Genomic DNA, 17447 nt, shown 5'->3' with positions numbered 1-17447 from the left:
TTTTTGGAATTATATAGATTCCTAGAACCATCAGGTATTGTACGTAATAAGCGAAGAGTCTCTATAGACCATTCTTAAAATGTGAGTATGTACGTTCTGTCATGTTAATCTTAATTTAATTAAATAGTTTAGGGATCGATTTTTAAGGAATTTTCATTCCTACATAATTAAATTCATAATATAAAGTTTAATTTATACTTTTGGCAGTAAACCTAACCATTGCATAATTAATGGTAGGAAAGGAGTTAGGATCGGGAAAGTAGCCTAGAAGCAGCCCTTTGGGGGTTAGGTACAAATAAACAGTAGAACAGAGCTAATTAAATGGTAGTCACTTTCCAAGTCGCTATATTAGGTTAATTAGAGGTCGAAAAGTGTATTTAGGCTGGAACATCAGTGTAGGCCTAAATACAGATCATCTGAGATGTTTTGTGAATGTTCGTTTATCTGACTTTCTTATTCTGCAATTTTCATTTATGTGGATGTTGTCATCCTTGTTTGTATGTTAAATCCTTAGATAGGTTGAACGGCCTATTTTACCGTTGTAGTAGTCAAAAAGACGTATATTTTTTGTTTTAAAGCGAAGCTTATTAATTAGGGTTGTAATAACCTACGTAACGCGGTTGGCTCTTCTAATTGATTTAGGCATGTTAGAACTATCCTATCGATTTAAAACATTATATGATTGACCCTGTAAATATATAGGTATGAGTCAGAAAGTGTAGTAACTCTAAATCGTTAAAACACGCGAGCTGTTAATTATTTTTTGTATGTTTTAATTATCTTCCGGCCTATTAATCATATTTTTAGAACAATGTATTAATAAGATATAATATTTTAAGCAAAGCATCTCTATAATCAGATTATACAAGTACAAGTATGCCCTTTTGTCGTTTTTGTTTGCAAGTTAAATTGTGTACTATGGTTAGAAATGTTTTTCATTTCAGAAATCTATAATGTTAGTTCACGTGGATAAGTTATCCAGACTCAATATTGCCAGCGTAGTTGTAGTGGATAAACGGTTACCTCTTACAAATGAAATTCAGGTAATGCATCTGCTAAACATTATGGAGATACTGGGTTCGAGACTTGTACTGGGGAAGAGTTTTAACTTAGTGTTCATTTTATCCCTTTCCCAATTTTTATTAGGTATGAAAATATGTGACTATGTCTTTACTGTACCTTCTATTTTTTTTTCAACTTTATCAAATCTTGATTGGTTGGTTCAAACTAGAAGTCCCCACACCTTTTAACCAATATTTTATTTCTAAAAGAGGTGTAATTTTGATGTACTTCAATTTATTGTCCATTATCCTGTAAAGTCCCTGAGAATTTTTTGAGTTCTGTTAGAGTTAAGCTTCCCGTCGTCAAGAATGAGACAAACTACATGTTTGTTGTCTGATGGATGTTATTTCCTTACCTTAATTCTAGCCTTAAGTTTGCCTGATCAAATATTTTGAATAATATCTTTTAAACTTTTTATTTAACTTTAGGTTGAAGGTTCAACTATGATCATAAATGACCAACAAGTTGTTTTCAAAGGAATGGACTTTCAAACTAATAGGTAAGGTGCTCTTTTATATCATAGCGGTTTCGCCCCTTGAGGTATCTAGGGGCACTTGAGGGATATAGGGTTAGTCGAACCTCCACTTTTGATTTTAATTTTGATTTCAATCGTTAAAGTAAAAAAACATTTTGTTTGGGTGATATTTTTGATAAACGATTTCTCTTTGGAGGGATAAGGTACTTTCTCCCAAAAAGTTGTACATCTTTTTTGACATAACATTTTTGCTCAATTTCTAGTTATAAGTTGATACAATTTTGTAAATACCTCAACTCGTCTTTTTTAGTTCCGTGATTTTAAACGCCGCGCTAATTTCTAAGCATTTTATTTCCAATAGTACTGTAGTACACTTAACTTTTTTTACCTAAATTATCTTGTTAACTTGCATCGATAATAATGAACAAAATATCTTTGTAGATCTTCCAAAAATATCTAAACAAATTTTTTTTAGACTGACAATACAACGAGGCCTGGAAGAAAATGGGATATGGTTTAGAACTCCACTCGGTGTTAAGTCATCGGATGGTCTACAGGAAAATTGCATCACCTACCCAATAACTTTTTTTCATCTGCTATTAAAGATTATTTTTTTATGTAAAATAAACCTTTCGAAAGAGCAACCAGTACACAACTTACTTTATCTGTTTGTAATATATATTTAATTTGTGTGGGTGTGTGTGTTGGGTTACATATGGATATTTGGATCTACTGCAGTTCACGGTAAAATATTGCTGGTAAGCAATATTTCCAAAAATCTATGAATTTTAAAGGCTGCTAGCTGCCAAACGGCTGAACGTACAGATCATACCTGCACACCATTTTAAGCGGCATAAGAAGGCCTACAAATAATCTGTAATAGCCAAGATCCAAAGATGCATAGGGAAAGCTTCTCTGAAGAAAAAATGCGTAAAATAGGTCTTTTTCGCGCATTTCTCTGCACTGCGAGATAATTATGCATTATTGATTTATAGCCTTTCCAGATTATTTGTAGGCCTTCTTATGCCGCTTAAAACAGTGTGCGGTCGTGATCTGTACGTTCAGCCGTTTGGCAGCTAGCAGCCTTTAAAATTCATAGATTTTTTGGAAATATTGCTTACCAGCAATATTTTACCGTGAACTGCAGTAGATCCGGATATTTTCTTATTGTTGATATTAAATGTCATTTGATTACACGGGTATTGTGTAAAATTTTCTCTCCTTTTTCAAGAAAAATTCATGTTTTTTAATATTTTCATATGCCTATGGATTATAAATTGGACCAATAGTTTTGAAGTTGCAAGGTTTAATGCCGTTTTCATCTACAGGTTCAAACAGGAGCCGGCGAATCTCTTCATTTAATACAAAATAAGAATACAAGTCTGGAAATGTTGAAAAATAGGTACGTAGGTAAGTAAGTGATTACGTGCTTCCGTGGAGGTGTCGGATTTGTGCCTAGACCACGACACGTCTTACTAGGGAAATTGAAAAGTTATCAATTGGTACCTCCATTGAAAGATTCTATTCAGGCACAGACCGCCCCCCCCTCTCCCTCTTATTTAAATAAATTGAAAATAAAGGGGGGGGGGGGGAAGCTAGATTTTCTTGTCTTCATGTTCCATAATAGGTCAGATTAGGTTAAGTTATACTGGGTAAAAGGCATCCCTTCAGGGTTAGGGCACCGCTGGTTTAGGTTCTGTAGAACTACCGTTCTCTGCTTGCTAGGCTCTTTGAGGGAAAGCAACCATTAATTAGAGTCGAAGAAAGTGTCTTTGCATATAAATAAACAGACACATTTGAAGGTACTATATACTCGTGAAATCTAAGGTTGGTTATCTTTTAGGTGTTAAGATTACCTAATACCCTGGTTGTAAGAGTCCTAGCTAGTTTTACAGGAAAACCCCTATATTTGATGTCTGGTTGAATAAGTTACATAAGACAATTTTTTTAAAAAATGATTAGGTAAAAGGTGCGAGAAAGTTGCGTTTTAGTTTTTTTTCTTGCATAAAACATAAAAGTTTTAGAAGTTATACAATTATCTTATAATTACAAGAGTAGGTACCTACGTACCTATGTGAATGTGAAAAACTTAAAATTATATAATTTTCCAAGAATTAATTTTCATGTAGATTTATATGTACCCTCCCCCAAAATAGTTATAACCCTTCCCGGGACCTATGAGAATCTACCCTGTTAAGGAGAACCCGCTCGGTTCAGCGGTTAGCGAGATCCTTCGGTACAGACAGACAAACACACACATCGGGTTACTTTATTATAAGGATAAGACCGAATCCTAATATGTGAAAATCATCCGTAATGACCGTGCCGCCCTCCGTGCCACCTTATGATTGAATGTTGAAGAATATAACAGTTAAATAATGTTTCAGTTTCTCGTCGAGTCCTCCTAAGCCAAAACTTGACATTGGAAAAGAAGTTTTTCTCAGCTGCCAATCATGTGAAACTTTACTCGCAAGGTTCAGAGCATATTTTTTATAAGCAAAGATGTTCTAGAATTAGGGTTTGTCCGTAACGGATAGATCTTTACGGTATTTTAGGCATGAAATATATCCTATCGTATCTAACTGGGCCTGATGATTCCTGTTACTGTTAGGTTACAATTTAGACTGCGTAGCAACCCTTTAATATTACCAGTAAGTCTGTATGTTCATGTTTCACATTAAGAATTTAGGAATCCTGTAGGTATTTTAGTAAGTGTGGGATAGATTTATACGGAATTTTTGTGACAAAAAAGGTTAGGTTAGATTAATTAAGTAAGGGTTAAAGGGCCCAGCAGGTATAAAATCCCGTAGAGATAAGTCCCCGCAAGGCCTAGAAACATGTATTTTAATTTTCGTTGGTGTATGTATAGATATTAATTAAAGTACCATTTTTTTTCTCACGTGAACATCTCTATTTTAACAAACTTAACTTTTCTTTGGAACTAAGGGGGGGGGGAAGTTTGTACAGTTATAGGAAATGAAAATTCAGTATCAAATTTTGGCCTGGCCGTTTGGTCTTGTTTTTATAGTTATCACCTAATTCTTTTTGTATGCTCTCTTATATGATTGGATCTACCTGTAAAACTTTGAAAATTGAATTTTGGGACTTTCCTTCTAGGGGCTATTGGGGCAAAAGACCCCCCCAAACACTAAAATTTAAAGTTATGAGCTTATTTTTAAAGATATCGAGCTGATTTTTTAAATGGAAGCTTTTATTGCATAAATGAGTTGATTAGCCATTCCATATTTCATTTTTGCACTTTACCTCTAGGGACTTGTAAGCTAAAAGCTTACAAATTTTGTATTTGGGGGTGTGGTTTTACCCCAAAAGCCCCTAGAAGTAAAGTGCAAAAATAAAATATGGGGTGGCTTATCAACTCATCTATGTAATAAAAGGTTCCATTAAAAAAAGCAGCTCGATATCTTTAAAAATAAGCTCATAACTTAAAATTCTATTGTTTTGGGGGATCTTTTGCCCAACTAGCCCCTAGAGGGAAAGTCCAAAAATTCAATTTTCAACATTTTACAGGTAGATCCAATCATATAAGAAAGCATACAAAAAGAATTAGGTTGATAACTATAAAAACAGGCCCAAACGGCCAGGGCAAAATTTGGTACTGAATTTTCATTTCCTATAACTGTACAAACTTCCCCCCCCTTAGGTGCAAACGGTACATCAAGTAGAATCACACATACGTTTGCTATATTTATATTTATATATATAATATTATAATTTTAGACTAGTACCTGTACGTGTTTTGCCTTTACCTTCGTCAGATTGGAACCAGCTGGCTAGTAATTGGTTTTGTTGTAGTACAAGAGCATTGGCTGCCAAAGGTACTGTAGCGAAACATGTGGCGTTTCAACTCGTCGTTGGAGAGGTGATTGGTTCGAATTTCGACCACAGCCCCGTCATAAATAAAGACGGTAAAAGTAAACCTAATGCTGGTATGTCAGATGCACGACTAAGAGTAGGGGGAATGCCTTCGCCCAAAACAGTCACAACTCTATACCACGCAGTTAAAACTTCCAGACAAAGGTCATTCGATAAAATGGTTGGTTATCTGTAATAGCTTGGATGTTAGTGCCTTGGGATTTTTTTACGATTCCTTGGACAAAAAAGCATCTGCTTTATATCACCACTTTCGTCAGTTATGCTTTTGGGATTTTTACGGGTGAAATGTTACTATTCTGCGGTTATTAAGATACTTAGACAGCTAGATTTTTTTATGAAGCTTTTCTTTAGAAAATTTTATCTATCTTTCCTCTTTTCTTTGTGTTTGGCTGTCCCTAATATATACGTTTTCATCCTTGTTACTAGGGTTGGGCCGGATATCCGGTCTGGCCGGTTATCCGGCCGGATATCCGGTCATTTTCAATATCCGGCCGGATACCGGATATTCAAACTATCCGGTTACATAATATCCGGCTGATTTTTGACGCCGGATATCCGGTAATCCGGCCGGATATCCGGTAATTTGCCGGATATCGAACTTTGTCCATATATCCGGCCGAGACCGGATATCCGGTATCCGGCCAAAAAAGTATCCGGCCCAACCCTACTGAGTTGTTACATATGAGTACTATTGAGTATTTTTTTTTCTAGGTGCAACTGCCAAAAAGTTGGATGCCAGAAAAGGAGATTTCATTTATGGATTGACAAATTTCCTCATGAGCAAGGACAACTTTTTACCAGCTGCCTTTCAAATTCATGAGGTAGTCTAATGATAAAAATATTGGAAATATGTACTGTACGTACTTAGAAATTTGTTTGTCTGTTTACTCGTTGCTTAAAGCATCCAAACTGGTTTAAATTTGAGGCTTGCTGACGCTCGCAAAATAATTACAGTGGAGTAAATCAAATTATCCTTAGGACAGACTGACAAAAAGAAGTAGCTCTAAATGGTCCCGCTTCTAAAAATGTTATTTAACTAAAAACTAGGGTTTTCTTATTATGAAATGTTATAGGTATTCGTAATTTTCTTAAGTTTATATCTAATAGTAATTATCCACCATTCAAAAGTTAGTAAAATATTTGAATTTTCAATTTGAAAATGCTTATGTAATATAAACTTTACAACTTCTATAAAACGCCATAATATTTGTACGTTTAAAAGGATTATTTCATAAGTACGAAACTTGATATATTTGTTTTTATCTGTTTTAGCTTTATCGCTCAAAACTCTTCTATAAATATCACTCAAAATTTTAAAAGATAATCTGAATCTATCATGGGACCTATGTTAAGTTTCCCTAGAATGAAGAACCCAATCGGTTCAGTGGTTATCGAGATCTTAACGGACATGTATTTTCCAACGAAAACTAGCAGTTACATGTCAATATCCATATGAAAAAGAAGTGAATATTTTATATTATAGTAATAGCGGCTTTGCCCCTAGCCTCTAGGGGCTTTGCCCCAAGAGGTAATTAAAAATAGATAAAAAATACTACTGGTTCTGCCAGTAGTTTTCTGTGAAGAATTCCTGTAAAAACATTGTTCCCCATAAAAAAAAATAGGTACCTAGATAACTTTTTAAAAAAAATTCGGGGTTGGGGGTGTCCTACGCCTCAAGAAAATAGCCTAAAACCTCCACAGGACCAGTAGGTATATTCCCTGAAGAGTAGAATCCAATCGGTTCAGTGGTTACCGAGATCTTAAGGGACGGACCGACCGACATCATTCTACTTTTAGATTTTACTTTTCTGGATATTATAAGACTTTTTTTATATTGATATCCAAAGTCAACATTATTTAGTGTAGGTACCTCTAATTGATTTACGTTATGAAATATATGTAGATTATGTTATTTTTAAGAAAGATCATTAAAGGAAAACATTCAAGTAGATTTTTAATAACAAGGACAATCCTTATAACAAAGTAACAGGATGACTGTTTGTCTATTTGTTTTTACCGAAGGATCTTGCAAACCTCTGAACCGATATGGTTCTCCTTTATAACTGTTTTGGTGATTGTACCACGTGACTTCCCTCCCAAGAAAAATCGGCCATAATTACAAAGTTGTTGACCTGTTGATGTTTGCCCTATTTTAGAACATAATTGTCCTTGTCTTTAGGAGAGCTCAAGAGTCGAATGTAGCAAATGCTCCGCAGAGTTAGGGAAATGTATGAATGATTCCTTGTTGATATGGTATTATGCAGTCATTGTTCAAAGTGAAGCAGGAGCGAAGTCTGAATATCTGAGCCCGTTAATTTCCAGGTATGTTTGTTATGTAATGGTTGTTGATATCTCGTAATAGTGGCATTGGAAACTTTAAATTAAAATCGTAGTAATTACACATATAAACTTCATACATATTCTAAAAGGAGGGGAGATTTTCTTTGCAGTATGCAGTAAAACTTTGAAGAAGAAAAAAACAGCGGCGCATTTTTTGACAATTATCACAGAAAGAGGCTGGCTCTCGATGGCAGTTTTTCCAACAGTTATGACGCCGTTTCTTTTTAGTTCCAAATTGTGCAACCTTAAAGCATCTGCCTTGCAAAGTTTTACTCTTGTAACTTTGTTTTAGTTTATTTTTTTGTTTTGGTTTAAAAACCCGCAGTTCCACCTTCTCCCTTTAAGATGTAAACTTGATTTTAAAATCACTAAACCTTTAAATCATTCATTGCTAATAGTTATTTCTCACATCGTATTATAAACAGCTTTCCGCGGATATAGAATGTACAATTATAAGAATAAAACCAGTTTTATAGCCCCGCGGTGCTTATGATTGTACATTTTTTTATTCGTAGTAAGCTGGATATAATACGATGCTAGACATAGTTTTTTCGTATGGATGATAACCGGTTCCTATCCACCGGATTCGAATGAATACGAGAAATAATATTACTTACTGAAGGTATTTTGTAAATAACTTCAAACAGTCTTATTTGACGAGAAATTAATTTTTTTTTACAGTTTTTGTCTGATATAGAATAATAGAAGAAATTATGTGAATCAACAATGGTGTAAAGTAGAGTACAATCCCTAATAGATTTTCTGGTAGATGATTCTTTTTAACCTGCCAGCCCTAATTTATTTCTTTTCCTATTTTTTAGTGCTGAAGACAATTTTTGTGTTCTTCTGGAATCTAAAATAATGGAATCAAATTCTCGAATGTCCAGATTAATATTGAAATGTGATGAAACACAAATGAGCACACAAGGAATGTTTTTTAGTTTTTTTTTTAAGAAAGTTTTTAGAAATTCATGAGTTTAGATGGTCGTGATGCTGAATTTAGTCAAAATGCGACACGTCAAGAATGATTTTTATGGCTCTCTTTCCTATTATATAAAGTAGAAGTGGATTTAATGTCTGAAGCTTAAGATTGTAATAGCCGCTGAACCGATTTAGTTTTCCATTTTAGGGGAGCTTCATTCAGATCCATTAGTGGTTTTAGGCTATTTTATTTTTAGATTTAAGCCTTGGGATAATTTTAGGTTATTTTTTTGTCCCCTTTTTACTGAACTTACACATTTGAATAAAGATCCAACAGATGCTAGTGGCTCAGCCGTTAGTTCCATCTAGTAAAGTAGTAAGGTTTATTTTCAATATTTGAACAAGAAAGTTATAAATCACTGATTTGAAATTTCTGTGAATATGACTTAAAGTTTTTTTTCTTTCATACCTATAGACATTTGTCAAAATATTTGTAAGATACTAAAATACAAAACAGTTTGGATCCTGGACGCTGAACTACCGTGCTACCGCTACAACCAAGAAGTCCATACCTGTAATATTACCAGTGAAACTAAAATGATAAAATTAGCATTTTTTCATAATCCAAAAATAAATAGCGGAGCAAATCTGCCTGTGAGGCAGAATGAGATGGAATTAGAAATGAGTGAAGTAATGTATTCAGCTGCAAGTAAAATGCTAAATAATTCTTGTGACGGATTCCCCATAACTTGCAGAAATATTAAGGATTTTAATATTGATATGAGCATGGCTTATATTCCGTTAATTGGGAGATAATACGTTTTTATCCCTAAATTACTGTTTTTTTTGTTTGGTTGTGATATTGAAAAATACCCCCCCCCCCCCCGGAGATGGGTTTTTAAAAGATGCCGCGTTTTTTCTCCACATTTTTTACGCTATGAATAACAAGCGCGGCATTCGCGAAATCTAAACAGAGTATTCAACTATTTATTTAATTATTTCGCTTTTGGTACAGCCTTTTTAAAAGAAAAAAAAATTATCTTAAATCCATTTTTGCTGCATATTAATTAGTATATCTTTTTAGAGCTATATTAGACATCATACAAATGGCTTAAATAATAATTTTAAAATTTTAAATTCTTAAGTTGTATACTCTGTTTAGATTTCGCGAATGCCGCGCTTGTTATTCATAGCGTAAAAAATGTGGAGAAAAAACGCGGCATCTTTTAAAAACCCATTTCAGCCCCTTCCCAAATAATGAAATGAATAGGTAATGTTATTCTTTACGAAAATCAAACTATTTTGCACCAAAAATCAAAAATAAGATTTACATATTTAAATTACCTGTTAAAGAGAGCATTTCATTGTGATATATACATAATATAAGTATTTAAAACATCATGCCTGGTTAATAATATTTGAAAAATTTTCTATTTTTTTTTTCAGAGATATTTTTATGTTATCTATGTGGATGGTTTATGAATAGAAGAACAGTTTTTAAATAGCATTGGAGAAATTAGAAAATTTTTAAGATGAAGGGTGAGTAGAAAAGTTCAGGGGTTCATTCAATTCCGCAAATTATAGTCAAAATACCCATGAATCTCACGGGATAAGACAATGGACGATAGATTGATCCCCAATTATGATACACAAAATTACCCCTACTGTAGAGTAAGATTAGTGGTTTGAACACTCAACTTAATTGATCAACCAAAGGTCCCCAAAGTTGTTAGGGCAACGAATAAGAAAGCATTATTAAAGAACTTCTGGGACTAGTGTAATAAAAAGCCCATGGTCCCTTCTCTTTCAGCAAAATACCCCCACTTATCCTTATTTTGTTGTTAAGATATCATATGCGGAAATAAGTGAACACCCAGAATTTAATTTTTAAATGTATAGTTTCAAATTTGACATGTTATTTGGTTGTGTAAGTTTAGTTTTAGATATGAAACATGTTATCTAGTTGTATAAGATTTTTTTTTTACATAATTTTTATATAACAAACGTGTGGTGGCTGGGATTATGATTATGGATTTACTTATTATGTCAAATTTTTAAAGATATATCTAAAAATACGGGTATAGTCCCTTTCGTGGTATTGCCTCTTAAAGGGCGATTCGTATTATTTTTTAAATTGCTTTTGATAGGTTATTTTAGGCTAAGTTATATTAGGTGAGGTGATTGCCCCGCATGGTTAGGCAATTGGCCCCTTACAGTTAGAGCCCCACGCAGGGGCTAGAAAAAGGAGAAAGGCTACTGTGAAAATACGAAGAAACGCCCCTTAAGAGGCGTAGCGTTGCTACGAAAGGGACTATACCCAAAGATTTTTGTGAATTTTTTTTTTAAATGTCCTTTAGCTACATGTTTTCCATCGAAACTTAATTTTTAATAGTTAAATCGACCTAGGTACCTACTTAATGTAAAACAGTAAAACTCTACAATTCTTTATGTTGCTAGTCCTATATTAATGATCTACTTTTATGAAAATAATTAAGCAGAGAATAGAAAATGTCCGTCGATAAATATTTTGATTTTAAAAATCTTCGAAAAAAATATTGAAAATCCTCTAAAATATTTAGGCGGTCCCATGACAAAGAAGGACGGCAAGATGCGGATAAGAAACTTTCCCATGACTATGGATGAAAAATATGTGGAGAATATTTGGAATATGCTGAAGGCCGCTATTCAGGTACATTTAGTATCATCCAATCATCACAAAAGTTATTTTGTTTTAGTTCAACTAGAATTAATGTCAGAAATACATTTTGAAGTGCCACGTTGGAAACCAAACCAAAACAAAAAGGTGGAAGACTTTTAGTTACAGGACTGAAAATTTTGCTTCAATATAATAAATTCAAAATGGCACTGTAAACTGAAAGAGACATCAATGTTATCATCGCGTTGCCAAAAACATAAAAAGGCTTTCACATTATGCTTTATTAAGATAGCTGTTTTAACAGTTAAAATCTATCTCAACCATAACATTTAAAATTAGTAACTTCTGCTGCTTCATAACGAAATAGGTATATTTTAAAGGAAAAAATCTTTAATCGCATATCTTGTAGAAGTGAATAAAGCAATATTAGCTTGGTCGTTTTAGGGTTAGGGTTAAGATAGCTGTTTTTATGATAAGTTTATTTTTGGTTTTTAAAAGGGATACTTCAGCCCTCGCCCTTTTTAGTAGCGAAGCTACTCTATAATTCGAAATGTCCGTCCGTCTGTCCGTCTGAGACAAAGTGGGGGAAACGTGATTTTCTCGGCTCCTAGAAAAGATAGACAGCTGAAATTTTTAGTGAAGATTCTTATAACACATGCCTATCTAATCTATACATTATTTTGTCCATCTGTCTGTTGTTTGGGGTGCTAGATCGATTCCTAGATTTTCATATTTTTGTAATTTTCTCAACTCCTTTTTAAGATAATGGGCTGAAATTTTCAGGGATTGTTTAAATTTACATTTCACATATTTTCCTTAAGTTTTATTACGTTTTTTTTATTATTTGGGGTGCTAGATCGATTCCTAGATTTTTAGGTTTTCTATGGTTTTCTCGATTCCTATTCATGATTTGCGGCTGAAATTATTAGGAATTGAATATGCTCATATTCTACATATTTTTATCAAGTTTCATTAAGATTTGTCTAGAATTTGCGATGCTAGATTGATTCCTAGATTTTAAAATTTTCGTGGTTTTTAAGGTTGCGTGATTTTTAAGGTTTCCTTATTTCCCTATTTTATCAAGATTAATGTTTATTGTATGAAACTGCTTTATAGCAATTTTTTCTGATATCCATTCATAATCTTTGAGCTTTGCTACTTATGGATGTTGTCATCCTTGTTTAAAAAACCGTCGAATAAGAAACACGTGTCAACTGTATAAGTGTAATCTATAGTCTAATACAAACATCAATGTCAGAAAATAAATAAAACAGGACAAGAGATTTTCTTCCTTCACAAATTTGATTAATTTAGATTTCTTTTCTGAAGCAATAATGAAAGCGTATCTGTAACAGCCAATTTGGTGGAAATTTCCCGATGCATTTATTTGTGTACTTTTAATGAGGCACAGTTCTTAGAAGAAACTAGATATAGCTACCTATCTTCAAACTAAAATTTTAACTGTTTTAGCAATGAGTGATTTTTTGCTTTGTTGTTCACCCCTTCGCCTTTTCAAATTATATGCTGGGGATTTAAATTCTTGAAAATACTCTTCGAAAATGAATAATTCTAAAGATCTTGCAATTAATTTCATTTTTAGTTTTAAACCTTTGGATATGATCGGCCTTTTTTAATAAATGTCTACTAATATCCTTAAAAGCTTTAAAGAAATATTTAGATTATTTATTAATAATATACATAATAGATTAAAAGCTTTAAAACTTTTTGTACTATGTTGTAAATTATTAACTATATTTTGTATATAATATAGGTATATTTTTGTATAATGGTGTACCTACTTAGTCTTACTATCTTAGATTAATATTTTGTAATTCAAGATAGAGCAAAATATCTTTAGAATCGTTGATTGATTGATGGGGTTCTGAATAGTCACTTTTGTAGATTGAGCTCACAGTTGGGAGGAAAGTATTGGGAACAAAATCCCATAGGTCATCATATGCTTATATAGGTCTAAAGTTTATTCTTAAAAAAATCCGCAAAATAATACAACTAGGTAGGTAGTGTTGCTAAATTAAATTTTTCAATATTCTTTAGGAGATTCAACACAAGAACAACTCTGGTCTGAGTTTCGAGGAGTTGTACAGGAATGCATACACCATGGTCCTACACAAACATGGGGAGCTCCTCTACAGTGGGCTTAGGGAGGTAGTCACCACACATCTAGAGAGCAGGGTAAGTCAATTTATTGCTTACTGCATCTAGGGGCATATATTTGAAGGGATAGAGAAGGGCAGAAAAATAGCCTAAAACCATACCAAGACTTTTTTATAAAAAATATAATAGCCTTAAACCTTTTCAGGACCTATTAAAAGCTTTACTGCAACACTATGGTCTATTTAAGGGGTTTAGTGGAAATTTGGTATAGCTTTAATCAAATTTAAATATTTACACTTCAACCAGTCCGAATTCATTAAAATAAAAAGTTATGAGTAATATATTACACTAGGCAACTTTTTAAAGTTGGTCATGTATAGGTGCGTGCACAGGAATGTGATTGGGGGGTAGCCAAAAAGGGGTGATTTTTAAAATATACTTTTCGTTACTACTACGTTATTTTTAAAGATAATTGAACCAAGTTTCTTCCCTGATTCAATTACTACCCTAGGTAAACGATTATTAATAAATAATAGGGATTTCCCGCCGAAACCGCCGTCTACCGCCGAATTCCGCCGTGTTATTTGCTACCTCATTTGGCTGTTTGGAGTCAATAGAAAAGTGTGATCTATCTGAATAAAAGTATTATAATACACCTTTTTCTATCCACTTACAACTGCTTTTTAATATTTATAATTTATTTAAGAGGGGTTAGGTCTTTTTAAACTTAAAGAAAATGAATATTGAGACTGAATAATCGAGCTTCCTATTAAAGATATTGATTAATTTTTTTTTGTAAAGTATTTTTCTACCTGTATAGTCTACTATTATAAGTACCTATTTAAATTTAGTACTGTCCTTCAATGGCCTACAGGGGCCAACACCGCCACCCCCCCCCCCCCCCTCTTTCTACTACCAAACCAGAAGTTAAAATTTTAATTTTGTTTTTAAAAGTATCAGACTGAGTTTTAAAGGGAAAAAGAATTCTCATAACTGAACTAAATATTTTTTTGTATCTATGCCCCCTTCCCCCCCCCCCCCCCCCTATCTAACCAAAAATAAGATAACCATCATAAAATTGATATCAAACAAACTTTAATTCATTTTAAAACAGTAAAGAAAAACCGGTAGACCAAGTAATAGACTAAAACAGTATTTGCCAGCTAAATCATAACATAAAAATGCTTTGTATCTTTCAAAAAAAGACAGAAGATACAAACACATTTACTCTTTGAAATCTTAATGTTCTTAGAGTTTTACAGACAGAGGGGACCAAGTGAACTAAAGAGTAGATGCTCGTTGGTGAGTTAATCACCACAAAAAAATCAGCTTTCTTACAAAATAAAACTGCGTAGTAGATCAAATTTTCCCTATCGACGGACCAAATAAATTTTACACTAGATGGTTGTTGACAGATAATGTTCATAAAAAGATATTCTTTCAACCGTCTTGAGTAGTAGCAAAGAAATTCACGATGTTTACATATCAGTTCATACAGACTGACGGACTTAGCGAATTTGAAAGTAGCTACGCTACTACAAAATTTATTTTTGCACACTCCTTCTAAGGACAAGAGTTGCAAAAACCTTCCCTAAACACTAAAATTAAAAAATTAGATTTTTAAAATTTGCGGGCGGCGGCTTTTTTTGCGGGAACTGCGGGTAAGTCGCGGTTTTCTTTTAAAATTATTGTTCCTCAAGTAATTACTGATTAATTTTAAAAAGTTTTACTCAATTATCTTTAATAGTAATGGAATAACAGAGAAATTAAGATTGCTGTTATGATTTGTAATTCCCCCCCCCCCCCCTTCAAATTTAGGTTTTACAGGCAATTTTCAGATTAGAAATTTTTAAAGTTGCGCTACCGACCCCACTCTGGAAACTTGACTAAAAGTTGTATTATATTCTCAAAATTTTGAATCATATATGGTTTGGTATGGGGTCGGTAGCGCAACTAGGAGTAAAATGACGAAAACTAACTTTTTTTGCTAAATTTTTCAGTAAAAAAATGACGAAAATTATTTCATAAATTTACTTTCAAAGCATAAAATTAACACTTATAAGGTAAAATATATAATAAAAATGTTTTTATTTATTGATTTGGTGTATATATTTGTAAAGAATATGAACGAAATTAGTTTTTAATAGATATTTATGCAAAAAAAAATTTTTTTCATATCTAGGTAGAAAATAAAAAGTAGATTTTTGACTTTCAAAAAATATTGATTTGACCCAACTTTGAAGTAAAAATAAACTTAGTTCCAAACGTTATTTTTTCTTTTCCTTGTCCATTATGCATGCGCTGGGGTATGTAAATCAATAATATAAAGTTAAAATAAGAAAATTTGATCATGACTTTTTTGCCAAATTTCCACCCTTAGACCGTTGTGTGCAAAGAAGAACCATATCGGTACAGCGGTTAGCGAAATCCTTCGCTACAGACAAAAAAGCTTACTTCTTTGTGTAATAGGATTCATGCCAAATAATATAACTAGTGTGTTATCACACATGATGATTTTTAGATACCTACCTACCTACCTAGCTTTTTTTATTGCAATATTTTTTTGATTTTCAAAAAAAACTGGATTCCAAGGATTATTAAGCATAAGTGGATGATAAGCGAAGCTTATCTATAATCAAGTTCATTGTATTCAAATAATTTTGGGATAGATATACTTTACTTCTGTTCAGATTTTTATATAATATTAAAAATAAAATGCGTTATATTTGTGTTTTCATCCTTGTTGTACTTGTTAATAAGCAACAAAAATGATAATAAATGATAATAATGATAATAAAATAGAAATATGGAAATCTTTAGAAATTGAAAATAAAATTCTATGTGTGCTGTGCATTCTTTCTGCCAGTGACGTTTATGTTAAGATAATTAGTTTGGGAATGGCATTTCTACAAAAATCCAATTATTACCCTAATACCCATGCAAAATATTTTTAGTAATTTGTGTAAAAATAGGAGATGAAGTCGAAAATTTAATGGAAACTTTTTTTTGGGTAACTTAAAGGCCTCACACTCAGCACAGCATATGTTCACATATTATGTGATCCTGGCTAACACCAGTTTCAAAGTTGCGCACACTAAGTGTTTTTTGCAATTTTACAATATCTTTTATCCTTGAAAAAGGTTTATTCTTGTCTATATTATTTTGTATTGGGAGGAAACCTCAAATTAGCTAGAACTGGATATTTTTCTCAATAGTAAAGATTAACCCTACAAAAGAAATTTAGGTATTATCTAACTTCCAACCCCTCCAAGACATTTAAAAATATTCTTAGTAGGTACCTATACTAATTCGTTTCTCTAACTTCATAAATATTTTGAATAGCCACTTTGATTAAGGCATAATTTGTTTTAGTTTCAATTTAGTTATATTGTGTATGTTAAGGTGAGGAACGACGTGTTAGCAGCCCTGAACAATAACTTCCTGCAGACCCTGAACGCGGCCTGGAACGACCACCAGACCTCCATGGTGATGATAAGAGACATCCTCATGTACATGGACAGAGTCTACGTGCAGCAGAATAATTGTGAAAATGTTTACAATCTCGGCCTCGTCATTTTCAGAGATAAAGTAGTTAGGTAAGTATGTGTTGAATAATGGTTAGTAGCAAAATCAATATGTACTTCCAAATATCTGTAGGCCTCTCTAGGGGCATTTGAGGGGGGGGGGGTTGAGGACATTTTTTCTAGAGGCGATTTTCTTTTTAGAAGGTAATGGTACCCTACCTCACAATTAAATTGTCCCTGTCATGACTTATAAGAAGCTACATTATAAAGGAGAATCATATCGGCTCCGCGGTTAGCAAGATAGTACGTAACACAGAGACTGAAATCTTATTTAAGGGTTAAAAAATTCTAAAGTATTTTCTTGTTTTATATATATACGTAGGTATATGAGAGAGTTTCAGCTTATAATATTATACACTTATTACAAGATTTTAGCAGTTTTCTTCTCTTCCTCCTGAAT

At 33.0% G+C, this 17447-nt stretch overlaps 2 protein-coding genes across 2 annotated transcripts in view; both read left to right on the top strand.

Moving 5' to 3' along the window:
- The first annotated feature begins 930 nt into the window (after positions 1-930).
- Positions 931-9562, top strand: LOC145318540 (E3 ubiquitin-protein ligase E3D-like). The gene is made up of 10 exons (XM_080159888.1): positions 931-1043; positions 1491-1561; positions 2013-2095; positions 2867-2939; positions 3925-4011; positions 5276-5373; positions 6143-6252; positions 7611-7753; positions 8593-8699; positions 9210-9562. Exons 1-10 carry the CDS (start codon positions 954-956, stop codon positions 9506-9508), a joined length of 1161 nt encoding a protein of 386 aa, XP_080016014.1. The 5' UTR covers positions 931-953; the 3' UTR covers positions 9509-9562.
- A 548-nt stretch (positions 9563-10110) lies between these two features.
- Positions 10111-17447, top strand: part of Cul3 (cullin 3) — a 48028-nt gene continuing 40691 nt past the window's right edge. The window contains exons 1-4 of the mRNA XM_080159889.1: positions 10111-10231; positions 11272-11381; positions 13404-13541; positions 16866-17059. Of these exons, the coding sequence (XP_080016015.1) occupies positions 10225-10231; positions 11272-11381; positions 13404-13541; positions 16866-17059 (449 nt within the window). The 5' untranslated portion in view covers positions 10111-10224. The remainder of the gene's footprint in view (positions 10232-11271; positions 11382-13403; positions 13542-16865; positions 17060-17447) is intronic.

Source organism: Acartia tonsa, chromosome 5 (genome assembly GCF_053477335.1).
Source record: "Acartia tonsa isolate MP-2025a chromosome 5, ASM5347733v1, whole genome shotgun sequence".
NCBI classification, from domain to species: domain Eukaryota; kingdom Metazoa; phylum Arthropoda; class Copepoda; order Calanoida; family Acartiidae; genus Acartia; species Acartia tonsa.
This window is presented reverse-complemented; position numbering and strand designations above follow the sequence as displayed.

Bases quoted from the DNA above. Each gene is read 5' to 3' on its own strand.
- LOC145318540 (XM_080159888.1), top strand. From the start codon at position 954: ATGTTAGTTCACGTGGATAAGTTATCCAGACTCAATATTGCCAGCGTA. The intron at 6,253-7,610 runs GTAGTCTAATGA...CCTTGTCTTTAG, and splicing joins CTGCCTTTCAAATTCATGAG to GAGAGCTCAAGAGTCGAATG. The intron at 7,754-8,592 runs GTATGTTTGTTA...CCTATTTTTTAG, and splicing joins CTGAGCCCGTTAATTTCCAG to TGCTGAAGACAATTTTTGTG.